This window comes from Anser brachyrhynchus (genome assembly GCF_964034855.1).
Source record: "Anser brachyrhynchus genome assembly, chromosome: 4".
NCBI classification, from domain to species: domain Eukaryota; kingdom Metazoa; phylum Chordata; class Aves; order Anseriformes; family Anatidae; genus Anser; species Anser brachyrhynchus.
The window spans coordinates 32,706,705-32,724,110 of NC_137698.1; the positions used below are offsets into that span (position 1 = coordinate 32,706,705).

A 17,406-nucleotide genomic window follows, 5' to 3' on the forward strand; every position below is an offset into this window, starting at 1 on the left:
AATACCTTTGAAATCTGTTCAGTATTCAGAGGAAAGTGAAAAAGTGGCTTACTGTTACTGCGCAGAGATTTGAGCTCTTCATTCCTCCTCACCTCTTGTTAGGACAGTTATTTTTCCCTGTTTTCATCTTGCTAAGGCTGTCTGCGTGCACTCATAGGTCCTAGTTTAGATATGTCTCTCTGAAGGTTACGTGTGGAACTTCATCTAGTTACACAGACTGCATTTTGTGAACAGAGGGTGATAGACAAATATGGTTAGAACAGAAGTTCTCAGGAGATTAATCACCAAACCCATAGGACAAACGTGATATTACTGCCGTTTTGGTATTAGGGTTTCTGATCTTTCTTGTGGACTTGAAATCTGTCACTGATCTGTTTTGCATTTTTTTCAGTTTGCAATGATGCAAATTGTTTTTTTTGTGTGTGTGTTTTTCACTATTAGAGGACCCAAAAGGAGATGTGTAGTGTTACAGGTATAAGAGGGCAGAGATATATTCAGTAATATAAGATGTAAATTAATTATTAGCTTAACAGTTTGTCAAAGTACACCATGGTACGTGAAAATAATTGCAGGATGGTGCTGTTCTCCACAGCATAGGTAATGGCATCTAGGTTGTGCATTTGAAAAACTCATCTCGTTTTAGTGTTCTTCAGGGATGTTTTTGGTGTGCTGCACTTAGAATACTCACTAAAGATGCACTTTTTTCCCAACTCCCTTTTCATTTTTAGGAGAAATGGGCAAAGTAATAAAAACCGTAGCTGGAATTCTTCACTTTTATGGCTTGCTTCTGGTGGTTGCTTTGTTGAAGCAATTATATGGGTGTAACAAGAAAGCCATTAGCTTTGCATAGTGCACTGTGGTCACAATACAGGTATCATACCAGCTGGTAAAACACTGACTGGACGTAATATATCAATGGTGCTTTTGATACATACAGTTCACGAGGTCGAGCTACATCCAAGCTGCTTGAAGGGGTTCCATCCTTGGTTTCAAGCACTGTGACGTGTGGGTTTCGTGTATTGATAAATTCAATGGGAACGGGAAAGAAGAGCCTTCCACTGGCCAAGAGATACTCATTTAAAAGGTTCTTTGAATTCTAAACAAGTCTTTATTAGTGGCACTTGTTTGCTATTTTAGCTTTTATTTTCTCTATTTATTGTTTGGGATACACTCTTACACTCTTGTAAATAACACTTTTTCTCAAAGGAAAATGCAATAAAAATTGAAATGAAGTATTTTTCACTTGATTGATGATAGACTGTCCACAGGAAAAAAAAACACTCTAAGAATTGTTTAACTAGAAAAATGTATGGATAGGGAACTGTAAACTGGTTCTTTTGCTAGTTCATGACTGTTATTATCATTTGATTCTAGTGTTGGTGTAAACAACATCTTGGCTTTATTATGTTTCCTTTTGTAGATATCTGATCTATGCATGATCTATGAACAGCTCTCGTGAACTGATTAGAAAAGAGCAAGCTGAAGAGCTCTTCTGGCTAAGAAACTGTCTGGACTATGCTTGTTTATTTTCCCTATTGTTACCTAACAACCTATCTGAAAGTGTATTTATAGTTATGGCTGAGCAGGTAATTAAAAACGTAAGTCACAGGGTACAATCAGAAGTGTGGCAGAAAACCTATGCAGTGCTTAACTTTAAGACTTTGGGATTAACAGTTGTATTTACAACTCCCATTATGTTACAAGCATTATTATTTTCTTTCACCCAGGGGCTTAAAGTTAATTTTTCCGTGGATCTTAGTGATATCCTTCTTCAGAGCTGGATAAAAGATGGTTATCATCTCATTGCAATCCTGGTTCAGGGAAGCTGTTTCAGATCAACAAAATTAATAATAGTCTTTGAAAATTATTTTGGGCCAGTGTGAATTCAGCATGGCAGTCTTCAGATAAGCAGCCTGTTCGTATTTGAAGAACAAATCCCATAGCTGGTTGTTGTATATGGAGAAAACTTTGACGTGAAGGTGAAGTAAAAGGCAACAGCCATCAATTTATGTTCCTTTGAAGGTATTAATGATTTAAACCTAGTAAGAAAAGGATTTAGAGAAGGTAGCATTCACAGTCGACATTACAGCAATATAAGCATTTATCTTAGCTTCTCTGTTTCTTTCTTTTGACAATATAAGGCATTTAGGCTCTTGTTTCTGTGAATCCTGCCTATATTAGATGCTTAAAACAGAGGCTATGACTATCCTTCTTGTATATTACCAAGATTGTTTCCACGAGGAATTTAGAGATCTCTCCACTGACTTGAAGATACTTGGTTCAGGCCTTTGTCATGATACCTTCTGTTACTTACTTATGCTAATAAATCTGTACTGAGTACAACAGACCAGCCTTTTTACAAGCTGGTCAGTAGTTTAGTGTTAAAAATTCTCATCTTAAAGTACAGTTTCTACAAAAGAACTATTCTTTTGAGGAAATTTTAACTTGCTAAAAAAAACATAATTAATTTCCTTTAAGATGCATTCTGATTTCTTTTTAACTGAATAGCATAGGGCATCACGCGACTAAAATGTCTTGGAAGAGATGTAGGGCAATCTAGGGTCTTAGTCCATTGGAGACGAATAAAGGAAGAAGGCACATGAAAAACATACAGGTTTAAGAATGTAAAAATTGCTAACTTAGCTAAAAGGCAGATTTAAGTCCAGTATCTTGTCTCCTTAATGGTGTCTGGTAATGGAAGCAAAAGGAGGGGTTAAGAATAGAACCAGTGCAGAATGTTTCTTCCACTGGTACATTTTCCTTGCTTTGGCAGCATGCAATTTAGTGCTGTACTACTTCCATTACTGTACTATGGTACCATATGTAAATGCAATTTAATGTCAAACTGAGTTAAAACAAACTTCTTGATTTGGTTCAGAGCACCAGAATAGATTAATTCCAGTTAAGAATGTTTACAAGTTTTGTTTTACTGAAGAAAATGGAAATGCTATTTTCTGACAATTGCATTTTGGGAGATTTTCATTGCATTAAAATGCCTTGTTTGATTTTTATTACACTACAGGTTGAAAATAAAAGTTAAAATACTAAAATTTCTTTTGGAGGGAAAAAATATCAAATTTTGCTCAACTCCGTGTATTACACAATATTTAATATATAGCAGATTGTAATATGCATTAAAAAAAAAAGAAAAAGAATACATCCTTTTTAAAGAAAGCAAGGCTGTTTTTATGATGATTAATGATGTTTTCATATAGTATTGTAGGAATTTTTTTTTATTTTTAAAGTACTTCTGGCATTTTCATACAGCATATTGTACATTTGCTAAACATATGAAGAGGTTCTCAAAAATAACATTTAAAATTAGGAATGTTTTTATTTTGGAACATTTTGAGACCACATTTTTTAACTGCAGTTTTTCAATTACTGTTTTTCTGATCTTTCATATGAAATTGATACCAATGCTGTAAATTAGAGGAGTATATCTCAGACATTGGATTAGCTCAGTAGGCTTTCGACTTTGAAGAATTTTATTCATGTTAAGACACAAAGGAAAAAGTAGAAGTCTCAGCTGAATAATTTGTGGACTTTTACCGTTATCACAGAGATCTCATCTATTGAGTAATATGACATAAAGGACACCAGAAATAGTATATTATCCTTGAAGCATACAAACTTTGCTATAATAAGTATGAGAGTGCAGATTTTGGCCCTGAAAGAAAGCTCTGTGGCAGAACAGCATGAAAAAAATACATAATGCCAGCTCTTCATGTACGTAGCTCTTTTTTTGTTCTTTTATGAATAAAATTCAGTAGAATCAATCATGTACAAAGAGAAAAATACCTGCAAGCTGTGTGCCAAAAACTCAACAATGCAATAGTAGGGACATGTGTACTTGAGATTCATTGTGCACAACAGAATGCAAAGTATTTACCAAAATCAGATACTCTAGCCCACCCCCCTTTCTTGTACTTCAGTCACTGTCAGATCTCAGAAACAAGAATCCACCAGATGAGACAAAGAGCGAGCTGCTGTGGTGATGCACTGCCACAGCTCTTGGTCTGCAAGAGGCAGGTGATGTGGGCCGGTAACAGAAAAAATGGAGAAGAGGAAAAGATTATACTCAAACCTCACATTTTGGAGGAGAGAAATAATGCAAGGTTTATACAGTTAAGTTCAGGCGATCAGCGTGTTTCTTTAATAGTGATTGTATAGGTCTCAGGTACAGAACATTAAGAAACCAGTTATTGCTGGCAGTGAGCACATCATGTTCTTATTTTCTCTTCCATTTCAGTAGAACAAGGTACTGGTGGTATTGTCTTTCTAATCAGAAGCTATAGATAGAAGGGGTTTGCACTTCACTGCCTCTTTCCTGAGGCTGCCCAGTATTTAGTTTTCAGGGAGGTGGCAGTCCTGGAGCCTTGCAGTTAGTCCCTCTGGAAAAATGAAGGCTCTCCTTCATGTTCTCAGTTAACTTGAAGAAGAAAGTGCCAAGTCACACAAAGAACAAATAGGCTTGGAAAAATGCCTTCATGCTGCTAGACTGTTAAACTGAACACGGTAGGGAGTCCATATAGTACAAAATCAGTTTGTGAGGATTAAGATGAGTATCTGGAATGTTTTGTAATGCTCTTAATTTAATACAAGATCAGCAGACCTATCTTATTGGGCTTGTGTTATGCTTCAGTCAGTATCGGTGCTGGAAACGTGCATCTTTTTGCACGGTGCCTTCAAAGAAATATCTCTGGTTACCATGGCAGTGGAGATTTGTTATCAGGTTGTGCATTGAGCTGGTTTTGAATCTGCAAGCTGGCAGCTTGGTTGAGAAGGTCCTCGACTAAGAAGTTTTTGGAAAACTGCAGTAAGCTGAGCAACCAAAAGTGACGTGGTGGGGGTGGTGAGGCAGTGCTGGAGCTGCGTGTGTTGCTTGGGGAAGGCTCTGCCTTTGTCTTTGAAAATGCAGCTGTTCGTTGGGCAAGAGTCCAGCCCACTTCATTGTTATATGCTTTGATTTTTTTGTTTGTTTTTAAACTCAGTTGTCATGTGGAAGTGTTACCTGTTTGCATACAAAGAGAACAAGTGTACTGTGAGTTATGTCAGTTTAAAGAAAACAAAACAATGCAGAATGAAATCTCCATGCAATAGCAAATTGGGTCTTTTCAGTTATGTGGGGCTTTATTGAGAAATTGGATTTTTTTTTTTTCTGGTAGGGAGGAATCACTTAAACATGTGGTAGTATAAAAAAGTAGAAAAGGCGATGTCAATGTAATACTTTCTTTTTCTTTGTTCAATTTAGTTTTGGTGTCCTATGGTGAGTCATAGGAGCCTTTGTTGTACTAACATTATCACTGTACTAAGCAAAAAAAAAAATGGGGGGGGGGAGGGGGATGGACCTAGTCCTGTCCTGTGAGGTTTATAGCAAGTTGAAATTGTGAGAGTAATGAATAAATATGACAAGCAGTCAGTTCAGCATCTCTAGGTGTTTGTTGTTTTTTTTTTATTTAATATGCACTGTAGGAAATGCATTTTGAGGAGCTGAATGTTTGATTTGACAGTTTTCTGAAGAATATACAGCAAATATGCTTGTGGGAAATTTGAGTTGTTTTTTTTTAATGTTGAAATTTAACATGGGAGGAAGAAAATCAAGCAAAATGTTTTATTTGACTTAAATGACAAAAAGAAATGAAATGAAGCAATAGCTTCACAAAGTAGGTGAGGAATTGTAATCCCTCATAGTTTAGCGATTGATTGGGTCACCAGTAAGACCTACTGCAGCTCTTCAATTGCTTTGAGCACCATTGGATCCGTTAGCCTTCAGGCAGGTTTGCAGTCACCTGAATAAAGCTAGAGCCATAGGGCTTTATTTCCCTTAGTATTTCTGTAAGTGTTTCAGGCAGAGTGGAGCATCTTCCCTGTTCACATTAGCTGCAGGTACTGGTGGCTTCAGTGCAAATGCCCTGGCATTTCTTGCTAGCGGGGGGGCAGCCTGTTGCCTTTTAACTTGTTCAGAGTGCTGCTGTCTGGCTTGCAGCTGGTGGGAGCACAGTCAGCTTGCTTTGCCTGCTCTTTGTTGGGAGCCTGTTAAATGAAACACTCCGTTTAGAACCAACTTAAAAGCTCTGAATAGGTCTGATCCAGCTCGTATCTGAAACCTTTCAGATACACTCTTAGTCTTGCCTACCTTCGGGATTCTACCATCTCTCTTGAAATCAATAGGCAATTTTTCTAATAAATAATTAAAAAAAAAAAAGATATAACCAGTGGTCTCAAAAACTTGCCTTTGTTAAACTCAACTTCTTGAAATCATTAGAGGTGGTCTCTTTTTAAGAGCATTATGAATTTTATTTTTTTTGTGTGATCAGTGAGCACCGTTTTAGGGTTGTCCCACACCTGAGAACGTTTTACAAGGGATGCTTCATAAGAATCTGCTAGAGAAGGGACACTGTCTAAAGCATTCCTGGTGCAGGGGGATGAGGCTTCTGTAAAGAACAAATATAGATATGTGACTGATAAAACTTGAGTCAGTTATTTACTACAGAAGCATTAAAATACTGAATACTTTCAAACTTGAAATAGCCCTCTTATTCACTGAAATTCCAAACAGTGTTTGTGTCACAAAGATTAAGCTTTTAAAAATAACTTCCTATAAGCTGAAGCTGTGTGTATTGATGCGAATAGACTGTAAATAACACTGTAATTCCTCATTAATTCTTCCCTTTCCCCTGACAGTTATTAAACTGGCTCTTCAAATAATGTGTTCTGCAGGGTGTTGTTATGGTTACCATCAAGAATGCAGCTTCATTTGAAATGAATAAATAAATAGCATGTTTTAAATACAGGTGAATGGCTAAAGATTGAATCTAAGTGTGATGCTAAGATTAGAGGATAGGCAGTGAGCCAGACAAATAGAAATGTCAAACACTCTTTTTCTCCCTAGAACAATGCTGTTTTTAATGTTAGTGTGAAGTCTGTGTCCCCTAACTGTATCTGCCTGTCCAAGGCGAATTTTCTAGTGCAGTTCTTTGCCACATGTGAAGAACAAAGCTGTACGTGCATGTCTGTACCAAGAAGTTAGCGTGACGGGTTGGGCAAGACATACTCCCAACAGGTCAGTGGGTCGGCTCCACCCTATATGTGGTACTGAACAGCAGGTTCAACAGCCAGCTTTGGACGTGAATTGAGGTGGTGAGCTATACATCCCTTTTTGCCATCTGCTTGCTGTCTGCATCCTAGGATATGTGCTGAAGAAATATGGCCATCATCTGCAGTTGTTAGGGCATTCAGCTTTGTGGTCTTAACATTATTGGTTGTTGTTGAACTTTATTCTTCTTCCTGCGTGCTGAAGTTGCCTTTTTTTTTTTTTTTTTTTACTCCATGAACAATAAGAAAAAATAGAAGCTAATTAAATGAATACACATTTCTATGTGATCAAGACTACGTTACTGAAGTTAGTCTGTCCTGATTTATATCTTTGCCTTTTCAGTGTTTGACTAGTGAAAATTTTTTTTTTCCTACTAATGGCTATAAATGTAGAGCTGTTTTTTGTGTTGATTACTTGAAGACCCTGTGGAAAAACAACTACATTTTCAAAGTGGTCAGCTAGAGGCTTACATGGAAATCCTATTGGAATAACCATCACTGTTTCCTCTATACGAAATATGACTTTGGTGAGTGAGCCTACTTTGCTGATCTATGCTGCTGTGATGTTAAGACTGAACATAGGGTCACGGAGAAGATCAGGAATGTATTTTAACAGAATCATTATATGTGGCCCCTATCTCCTACCTTTAACCCTTGAGAAATAGCACACAGCAGCAAACCCACCTGGGGAAGTAGAATGCACCTCAACAAAAATAAGTGCAGCAAAATCAAACCCAAGAGGAACTTTGACATTGCCAGAGAATGGCTGGTGCCACAGAGTCCTGTCTTTCACTACTGTGTTTGCATGTTTTGGGCAAACATTAGCTTTGTTTCACCTTTGTTTGTGTATAGGCACAACGTGGAGAACAACTTTTTGGAAGTGCCCTAGCACATGTCATGAGGGAGGAAGGGTGAAGCAGGTCAAATAGTTGGCACTCATGATTTCACCCCTCATTAGTGCTAGCTCTCACAGCAGTATATTGAATCCCTGGATTGTCGTAACAATTTACACTAGCTAGTAAGCATAGATTGTCCTGCAGCAAAATGTCTTTAACTCCCAGTGTGGCTGTGCTGAGCTAACCTGCCCTGGTGCAGAGCTTTTCTGAAACCACACCTTGTAGTGGCAATTGCCAACATGCAACCAGCATTGCAGCTCTATCTAAAATGTGTATGCAGATCACTATAGGCATTCTCTGGGACATGTTTATGATTTATAAAAGTTCAAATCCACAGTCAGTCACACCCATGAAGATCTATTCAAGAACACAGGCTGGATGATGACATTTCATCTGGAATTTAATTATATAATTGCTCACCTGTGAGTCAGAATTGATTCCAGCACACTCTCCTGCAGAATGAGGAATTACCAAAGGTAAAATCTTCAAGGCAGTGCAATAATATAAACAACAAATTTTAGAAGTGGGAATTAAATGTTATTAAAGACAGCAGATAAGCCTGTCCATATATATGGGAAGCCAAGCCATAAGGAAGGTGCCACTTCTCAAAGTAGAACCACACTTCTGTCTGTGTGGTCCCACACAGGGTGCTTTGGTCTTAACAAGGCATTCCTCACAGAGGAGCTGTCTAACCACTGCGTTGTTCCCTTTCCATCATTAGCCTTCCTGGAAGCTGTTCTTCATAATGGAAGAATATACTTGTACCATAGCAACTCAATTATCTTTTAAGTTCTCTGAAGCCACAAATTCCAGGCTGCACATGACTATGGTAATAATAACAATAATAACCCACTGTCTTTTCTTAATCACAGAACGAGAGAGAGAGGAAAATTATGACTCATCTGCAGTCTGTTATTTAGTGGAGGCATACCTGCTGAGTTTTGTACACCGATGTGTGACTTATGCAGCTGGCTCCCGCCTTGTGTATCTTATGGTTTAGTCCTGTGGGCAAAGACAGAAGTCTGTGCAATGTAGTACCAGGAGTTCTCCCCCACCATGCTTCAGGAGATCAAATGCACCTATGTTGGTAGCTCTTTTTGACCCAAGCAGTCATGGCTGCCCATTTGAGCCAGTCTGGGATTTTTACCTAACTAAATAGAAAGTAGAGTCCCAGGTGCTGTTTATTTCTACAGCTTCTTTCCCATTAAACAGTCATCATAGAGCTTAATGTGTCATGTTCCCTAGCATATGACAGAGCTGTCTGAAACGTCTGTATAGGTTATAATCCATATCACCAGACTCAAAGCTAATCTCTAGTCATACAAATACTGAAACAGAATGTATATAATTAAAACTCAAAACAGGTTATACAATTTCCAACATATTATAGTTTTGAGGCTGGAAGAAACCATCAGGAACACATACTTTTTGCCTGGAGTCTGCCGCTTGTCTTAGTTCATCCTTGGTCCTGAAAGAGAGGACTGAGTTGCTGAGATATACTTGCCTCTTCCCTCTCTAGGGCACAGCGAAAGCATGAAGAACAGGAGCAAAAAAACATTTTCTTTCTTGACTGTTTTCTGTAGTAGTCTGAACTGTCATGGACTGTGCTTTAATCTGTGTTTTGTCTAGGTCAGCAGAGAAGTAATTTTGATTCTGAAATATTTCTGTTCCACAAAGTCATCATAATTCCAGGACTGAAGCAGTTTTTGTTCTGATGTTCTATATGTTCTGATTCACTATTTATTGCTTTTAGAGTAAGAATTTCAACATGATGCATTTCTGTAGCAGTTTTCCCACTCTTCACATATATCTTGAATATTCCAACATGATATTTTTGGCCTTTTCAATAGAAAAATATCTAATAGTGAATTGGTCAAGTTTGTAAACTACAGTCCATTTGCTGTCAAATTAAATGAAACTATCAACAATGTTTAAAATCCATGCCTATACATTTAACCTCTGGGAAAAGAAGGTTAAAAACCTTTTTCGTTCAAGCCACAGTTACTCAGATTACCTCAGGAAATGCCAGAAGTTTATGTCCCTGGAATACTACTTTGTTAAGCTAACTAATCGTAAAACCCAATCATCAGAAGACCAAAAAAAAAAAAAAAAGGCCAAAATAAGGTTTATTCGTGGAATTGCATCAGTTACTGGCCTAGGAACTGGATTAGCAATGAATTCTGAATCTATCTAATCTATCTGTATCTTTTGAGTTTTTACTGTAGTTTGTCACACTGGTATAAGTGTCCTTTGTTGTTAGTGGAAAGCATTCTTCCTTGATCATGAAGACCCTTGCATGTCAAGACACAGTTTGTTATTATAATGTCCTGGCAGCATAATTGGAATATATTCTGCATTCCAATTTGAATATTTGTAAGGATTTAATGCATTTTCCATTATTCTGCTTAAAAGTGCATTGTAGCAAATTAAGGTTGTGGCTTCACACTCAATTTTCAGAATATATATTGTAGTTGAATCGTTCACTGATTCTCCTAAGGCAGTTTGAGTTGCATCTAATTTACCCCATTTGACAAATAGGACCACTCAATAACTAGCATGAATGCCAAACATCATCCCTACTAAACCTGTACTGAGAGCCAGGAAGTTACAAAGGTAGCTCAAAGCTTTGAAGTTTGGTTTTACTGAGCTGTTAGAGGCTTTGTGATCTCATCAGTTTCTACAAAAAGCAGTGGCACCTTCTTAAAAATATCCATTGATATATAGAAAGTGGTCCCTATTAGCTGAATTGGTTGAATTTCCTACAACCTCCGTACTTAGAAGCTCACTGCTATTTTTACATTTAGCGTACACTTAATAATAACTCATTTATTGCTAAGAAGAATTTCCTTGCATTTGGTCACCTCTCATCTTCATTTTCATATCTAAAACCTTACTTTGCAAATGTCTGTTTGTGTTGCGAATTCTGTGACACCCCCCCCTACCCCCCCCCCCCCCCCCCAAGAGTCTTTGAATACTGAGGGATTTTTGTCCTCCCTTCAGAACAGGTGGAAATGTTCTCCTTCTGCTCAGTGATAGAGAAAATGCTGGACAGCAGACAAACAAAATAATGCTAATGCTCACTAGGGCCTAATTATATTTTTTTTCATTCCATCTTTTACCTGGCTGAAAGCACCTGGTCTTTAACTGTGTGCCACAGTTTATTATTTAATTATACAATTCATTGAAGTAATACAATTTATTGAAGTAATAAACATACTGTGATCTGCTATATTGCCCTATAATTTAGTGTGCTGCCCTACGTTTTTAAGTATTTTGCTCGCTTCATCTAGACCAGACGTTTCAAAGTGCTCTAAGGTTTAATGTCTTACTCAGTGTTTTTGTATCTTCATTTATAAATCCTTAATTTGTTTGCAAAGGACAATCATTAACATGGAACAATAGCAAGTGGTGAACCATTATGAACATCCCATAGAGACCTACATTTCAGATGTAATTGTCACTACTGAGACTGATGTCTTTGCTCAGACAAAGCTTTCTGTGAAGTTTAGACAAGCTTTTACTGCAGAAGATGGGCCAGGATTGCTGCCTTGTGCATGCTTTCTATCCATACTACCATCTTAGGTAATAATAGATGCTAATGTAGATGTGGGCTTCTGTAGTAATATACAGAGTAGCTGAAAATCGTGCATAATTATCTGATATTACTAAAGACTTATTTTAGCAGTCAGAGGAGAATGTATTTGGAGACAGCTAGTCTCATTCATCAGAGCTAAAGGATGAAAATGTATTTATTTTGAGGAAAGCACTTCCAAAGTACTGTATTTCTGGACAAAGCATTGCATTTTCTTTTCAAAGAATTATTTATTTCACATAGTTTAGACAAAACATAATTGGTGGCAGCTTGCAAATTCAACAGACCTTAGAATTTACCTCAGAAAAAGGGTTTTTTACCAGAAACTTGTGACCAGACAGCAGGTGATTGCTTCCCAGATAATTCCCACAGAGCCCACTGTTCCTAAGATTGATATTCTGGGTACTCAACTGCCTCCTGTGTGGATGTTTTATATGGGGACTTAAGATGTTTCTGCAAATCCTGTTTGAAATAAAGTTACTCATTTCTCAAACTCTTGAAAAGCTTTCTGTCAACATTGTCTGGTCCTCTCTTAGAGCACAGGTACCTGTTGAAGGCATTTTGACATCCTGCTAGATTTGGCAGAGTGCATCCTTAACTTACTTTATTACTCTTTTATTTCTGTACGGTTTCAGGAATTATTTACCTGCTCTCAGCCCTTAGTCACCTGGCACACTCTGCACTCTTCCTGACTGTTTCTGCACGTGATGGAGGCGGTCTTTCCTCTGCCATCAATGCAGCTGTCACAGTACACATCCTTCAGACCACTTTGGCCCCTGCCATATTTGAGAAATCCCGGTATGCTTTTTCTGTCCCCGAAGATGCTCCTGAAGACAGTCTGGTTGGAACTGTAAAGGCCAAAGAGCCCCCAGGTAAGCTGTTAAATCATTAGTCATGGAAAAAAAAAAAAAAAAAAAAAAAAAAGAGCAGTGCTCATGAATAGTGAGTATTCAGAAATTTCAAAGAATCTACAGGATGTGTTGCCCCCTACTCCCCCCCCCCCCAATGGTGAAGTCCAGACGAGTGTTTATGGGGCCTTAAAGATATATAGGTATTTGTTTTGTTTTTTTTAATGCTTTTAGAGGGAAATGGGTTAACCCCTGCCAAGCTCCCGTCATAAAATACCCTGTCCTGAGAGCCATATATAATTGTTTTTTATGCAGAGCAGTAGGAGCCATGAGTCCATGTACCAGCTTGGTGATGGATCTATACATGCAAGTTGGTAGAGGCAGAGGTTTCATATAATTAGTCAGTTCTTCTCCTTGGAAGGGACAGGATGTTGACCACTGTCCCCAGAGAGGTAGCAGCTGCAGGGCAGCCTTGTCAGAAAGACTTTAGATAGCTTTTGCTTTAGATAGCATCTGATGTACGCCAGTTATAGCAATGGCCATCCATGAACAGTAAGTTCAGTAAAATACCATTCTTTCAGGGAACTGCTACCTGTTTCATTCATTGCTGTAGTGAATGCCTGGGTATAGTGAAATTATTCCCTTAAGACTAATTTATAGGGGCTTTTTTCTGTGCTTTAGATCAGAGAAAAACAAGAGGCTATTATACTATTTTCTCTATAGAGTTTTATCATACCAGTGAGAGGAAAAGCAAACAGTGCACAAATGGGCAAAGTATATACACTCAGATCAAACCTGTGCAGTATTTATTTTACTGAAGGGCTCCAGGGACGGGAACAAAGAAGTATATAAAGCTTAAGAAAGTCAAACATCTGTGTAGCTTACATCTATGCTGCTGATTTTAACAGCATGCCTTCTTCACAGCTGTTCTTACCAACTTTTATGCTCTCACTTTGTTGTTGTTGTTACTTTTGTTTATTATTTCCATTTCTAGATTCTGTAGAAGTGGTTTCTTATAGAATTTCCTCTGGTGACCCACAAGGAAGGTTCTGTATTGACCCCCAGTTTGGTATCATCCGCACCAAGAAAAAGCTTGACCACGAAACCCAGTCTGTTGTGATGCTCATGGTTCAGTCACAGTTGGGCAACTCTCCTGTCTACAGCAGTACCCAGGTCAACGTATCTGTGATAGATGTTAATGACAACCCTCCGGTATTTCTTACTAAATCTGATAAAGTAATCATTTCACACACCCAGCCTCCTGGCACTGCTGTCTACATTGCTCATGCAGAAGATAAAGACAGTGGCCTAAATGGGGCAATCAAATACAGTCTTGCAAGCAATCAGTCAAATGCATTTAGCATTGATCCAAGCCTTGGAGTGGTAAACCTCACCAGGACAGTGTTTGAGGATAAACAGCAGGAATATACTCTACGCATAGCAGCTGAAGACCATGGAAGTCCTCCTCTGAGTTCTTTGCTGTTATTGACAGTGGTTGTTGAAGAGCAGAAGATGGGCCCGACTTTGGTTTTTCAGAACTTGGTGTATCAAGTAGAAGTCAGTGAAGCTACTCCTCCGGGTGCCCAAATCCTTCAGATTCAAGCCCACTCACTTGATCCACACGGTGTTACCTACAAGCTGATGTATTCTTTAGAGTCTAGCACAGATTCTGTTGCATTTGGAATCAGAGCTGATACTGGCTGGATTTATCTTCGGAAACGTTTGAACTATGAATATGCACAGTTACTAAGTTTTAGAGCCCTGGTCAGCACCTCAGAGGATGAAAACTCCATGCAAAATGCAAGTACATCAGTAATAGTTAATGTCCTGGATGAAAATGATAATTCCCCTGTGTTTATGCATGAGAGCTACTTCTTCAAAATGGAAGAAAATCCGGTCCCCAGGGGTGTGGTTGGCACTGTCACAGCTGTTGACAAAGACTCGGGAAGAAATGGACAACTTTCCTATTTCCTCCTGTCTGATGGAAAGTATTTCAAGATGAATTCCAACACAGGTAGCGTTTTTATGATTTGTAATCTGCCTAATATTGCTTTTGGAAAGCAGCCCTCCCTAAGGGAATGGAAATCGTGTAAAGCTTTCAGGAAGTGCTGTGAATCTCGGGTTGGTACATGAATATTCTAACTAAAAGCTTCAAAATTTGGGGAGTGAAATAAATCTAATACATGTTGATGAAGGATAAACTAACCCTTAGTATCTGATTTTTCATGGCTTCATTCTGACCACTTGGTTATAAGTTCTGACTGTTCCAAATTAAAAGAGGGAGTTTTAAATTATAGCTTCAATAGATTATGAGGAACTTAATTGCCTGTGTTCAAGTAAAGTTGAAAAATACAGATCAGCCATAAGTAACTATAAGGGTGACTATAATATTTGACGGTTAATGCTTTAAAACATTTGTGAAAGCTTCTGCAAGCTACATCCAAATGGAGTTCATGTTGTACAGGCTACCACAAAAACAGTTTGGCTGAGAGAAATTCTTCACCACACTGTGTACTCTGCAGTGGATCCCAAATGCCTTGTGTGATAGATACTATATTCACACAGTGTAACGATGCAGAACACAACACTGAAAGCCCAGAGGAGGGGAATCCAGTAAGGAATGTGGGTGCTATAAATAATGCAATTAGGCAAAACATGTAATGAGCAAAAATCTGACCATTTCCCATGAGATTCTGTTCTCATGGGCAGTGAAGAGGCTCTTGTAGGATTTCTTTCTATAAAACTCAAAATTTTCATTTCAGAGCATGTTCATTGAGTGCATTTATGGAAATTTAAAGGCAAACAAAGGAATTAACGAAGATCATCTTAATATGTGATTATCTGTGTGAAGGACTTTGGTCATCCGCAAATCTTCGGGTATATAGAGTATGGCTGAGCAGATGGGGACAAGATTTGGTCAGATTTATTTACTGGGCTTACCAAAACATGTAGGAGACACAAGGCTTCCTGATTAACTCACAGATGTTGTACTGAGAATTTCCTAACCCAAGGGCGTAGTAAACGCTGTTTATCGGTAGTTAAAACCCCGTGCTCATAGATTATGTGTCCTGAAATGTGATGAAGAAAGGGACAGGTGGATTTGTTTGGAAGGTCAGTATGTCAGTTTGAAATGTTTTCCACCTTTGCTTGGGGCTACCTAGAGTATGGCAAAGAATGTAATGTAGTACTAAAGTACAAGCACACACTTTCATTGACAAAACACTTCTATGGGTTGGAGCTTGGAAAACTGTGGTTTGGTATCAGCAGCAAGGTGTATCAAAAGACATATCATTACTGCATGTCATAAGAATGGTGCTAACACATAATAATATGTAACTCCCTTTCTCCCTCATTTTCTTTGTCCCTCAGGTGAAATTATAAACTGGGTTGCATTAGATCATGAAAAACAAGCTCACCACCAGTTAACTGTGCTAGTGACTGATCATGGGTCACCACGCCTTAATGCCACAGCAACTGTCTACATTTCGGTGACGGATGTCAACGATAACAAGCCTATCTTCCCTCAGGTTGCACCTGGAAAAGAGCTAAGCGCCAAGGTCTGTAGCAGCCCTTGGCCAGCCTGTGCTGCGTAGTTCAGGGCTTGTTCTGAGCACCACCCTGTGGCAATAGCTCAAACTGTAAATGGGGTTTCAGTCTGCATTCTGGACAGTCTGTGCTTGGTGCAGTGCATGCGGTCAGGCTGCTACCTGGGTGCGCTGCAGAGTGAAGCAGTCGGTCACAACGAGACGTTATCCAGTCTGCCTGGCCAGCACGTTGCCTGCAACGCCTGATCTAACTGAGATTCAGTTAAGGTTAATTAATTGAGACTCGTCTACCAGCCAGAAGTTTTTTGATCAATGTGAAATGAATAATTTATCACCCTAAAGTATTTAAATTGCCATTTTGCTGTAGAACTGAAAAATCATTAAACAGAAACAGTATAACACCGAAACAGAGACATAGCAGATTCTTAATTTAGACCCTGGTATATTTGGGACTTTCAAAATTTGCAAAATGATTTTCCAGCCTTGTAGACTGCTAGATACAAAGGATGTGTATATAATTTTGTTTATGCATGTAGTAGATTTTTTTTAATTTCTGACCTCCAAGTCTGTTATATTAATGCATATTTTTGAATTAGCAATATATGCTATATATATATATATGCAGACAGTAAAAGGGGCTTGCTAGAACTGCATTAACCTTTTTCTGAAATGTTATTTGTGCTGACCGTAAACATCACTAAAATGTAAAACATAGCAGCACTAAACTTTTGTGCTAAGGGAATGAATTTGTTTTAAGGCTCACTGTTACATTTGTGTTTGTAAGTTATTTATAAATTGCTTGATGACAGGTTTTGGAAGGGCAGCCATCAGGAACACTTATCACCACTATCTTTGCAAAGGACTTTGATTCTGGGAACAACGGTGTTGTACTATATTCAATAGAATCAGGTAAGAATTTAAAGTGGAATTCATAAGCAAAAATGCAATGAAATAGAGTTTTCAAAGTGGCATATATACACGCAGGATTTCATGTCTCTCTTGTCTCTGTTAGAGTAATGGTGCTTGTGTAAATAGGAAAGAGGACCATTATGTGTCTAATTAAGCATCTCTGGAGGCATGAGGAGCTTCCTTCTTTCCCTTCCTTCCCCACTGCCCTGTTTTCCCAAGGGCTTGGTTGCTTTTGTGGCCAGCCAGAGAGCATTCACCTGGCACTCACAAAGGATTAGGATCATGATCTTGTACAGTACAGTTTAGTGTTTCAGTCAGTTGTTTAACAACAGAAAGGAAAGATGATCTCCCTTTTCCCATGACCAACTGAAAATTTCCTGCTAGAAGAATGGTTCTTGACAGTCTGAGACAGGGATCAGAAGGATCAGCAGATAATCTGGGCAAACAATGAGGCTTGTGGTTTTTAGTTCATATTGCACCCTTTTATTAGTCTTGTGTTAGCCTGACATAGCATAGCT

At 38.4% G+C, this 17,406-nt stretch overlaps 1 protein-coding gene across 1 annotated transcript in view; it reads left to right on the forward strand.

Moving 5' to 3' along the window:
* The window catches only part of DCHS2 (dachsous cadherin-related 2), a gene marked incomplete at its 5' end in the record, with an annotated part of 107,774 nt that overhangs the window by 52,718 nt on the left and 37,650 nt on the right, over positions 1 to 17,406 (forward strand). The window contains 4 exons of the mRNA XM_080590920.1: positions 12,222 to 12,458; positions 13,429 to 14,448; positions 15,804 to 15,991; positions 16,789 to 16,888. Coding sequence (XP_080447046.1) covers positions 12,222 to 12,458; positions 13,429 to 14,448; positions 15,804 to 15,991; positions 16,789 to 16,888 — 1,545 coding nt within the window. The remainder of the gene's footprint in view (positions 1 to 12,221; positions 12,459 to 13,428; positions 14,449 to 15,803; positions 15,992 to 16,788; positions 16,889 to 17,406) is intronic.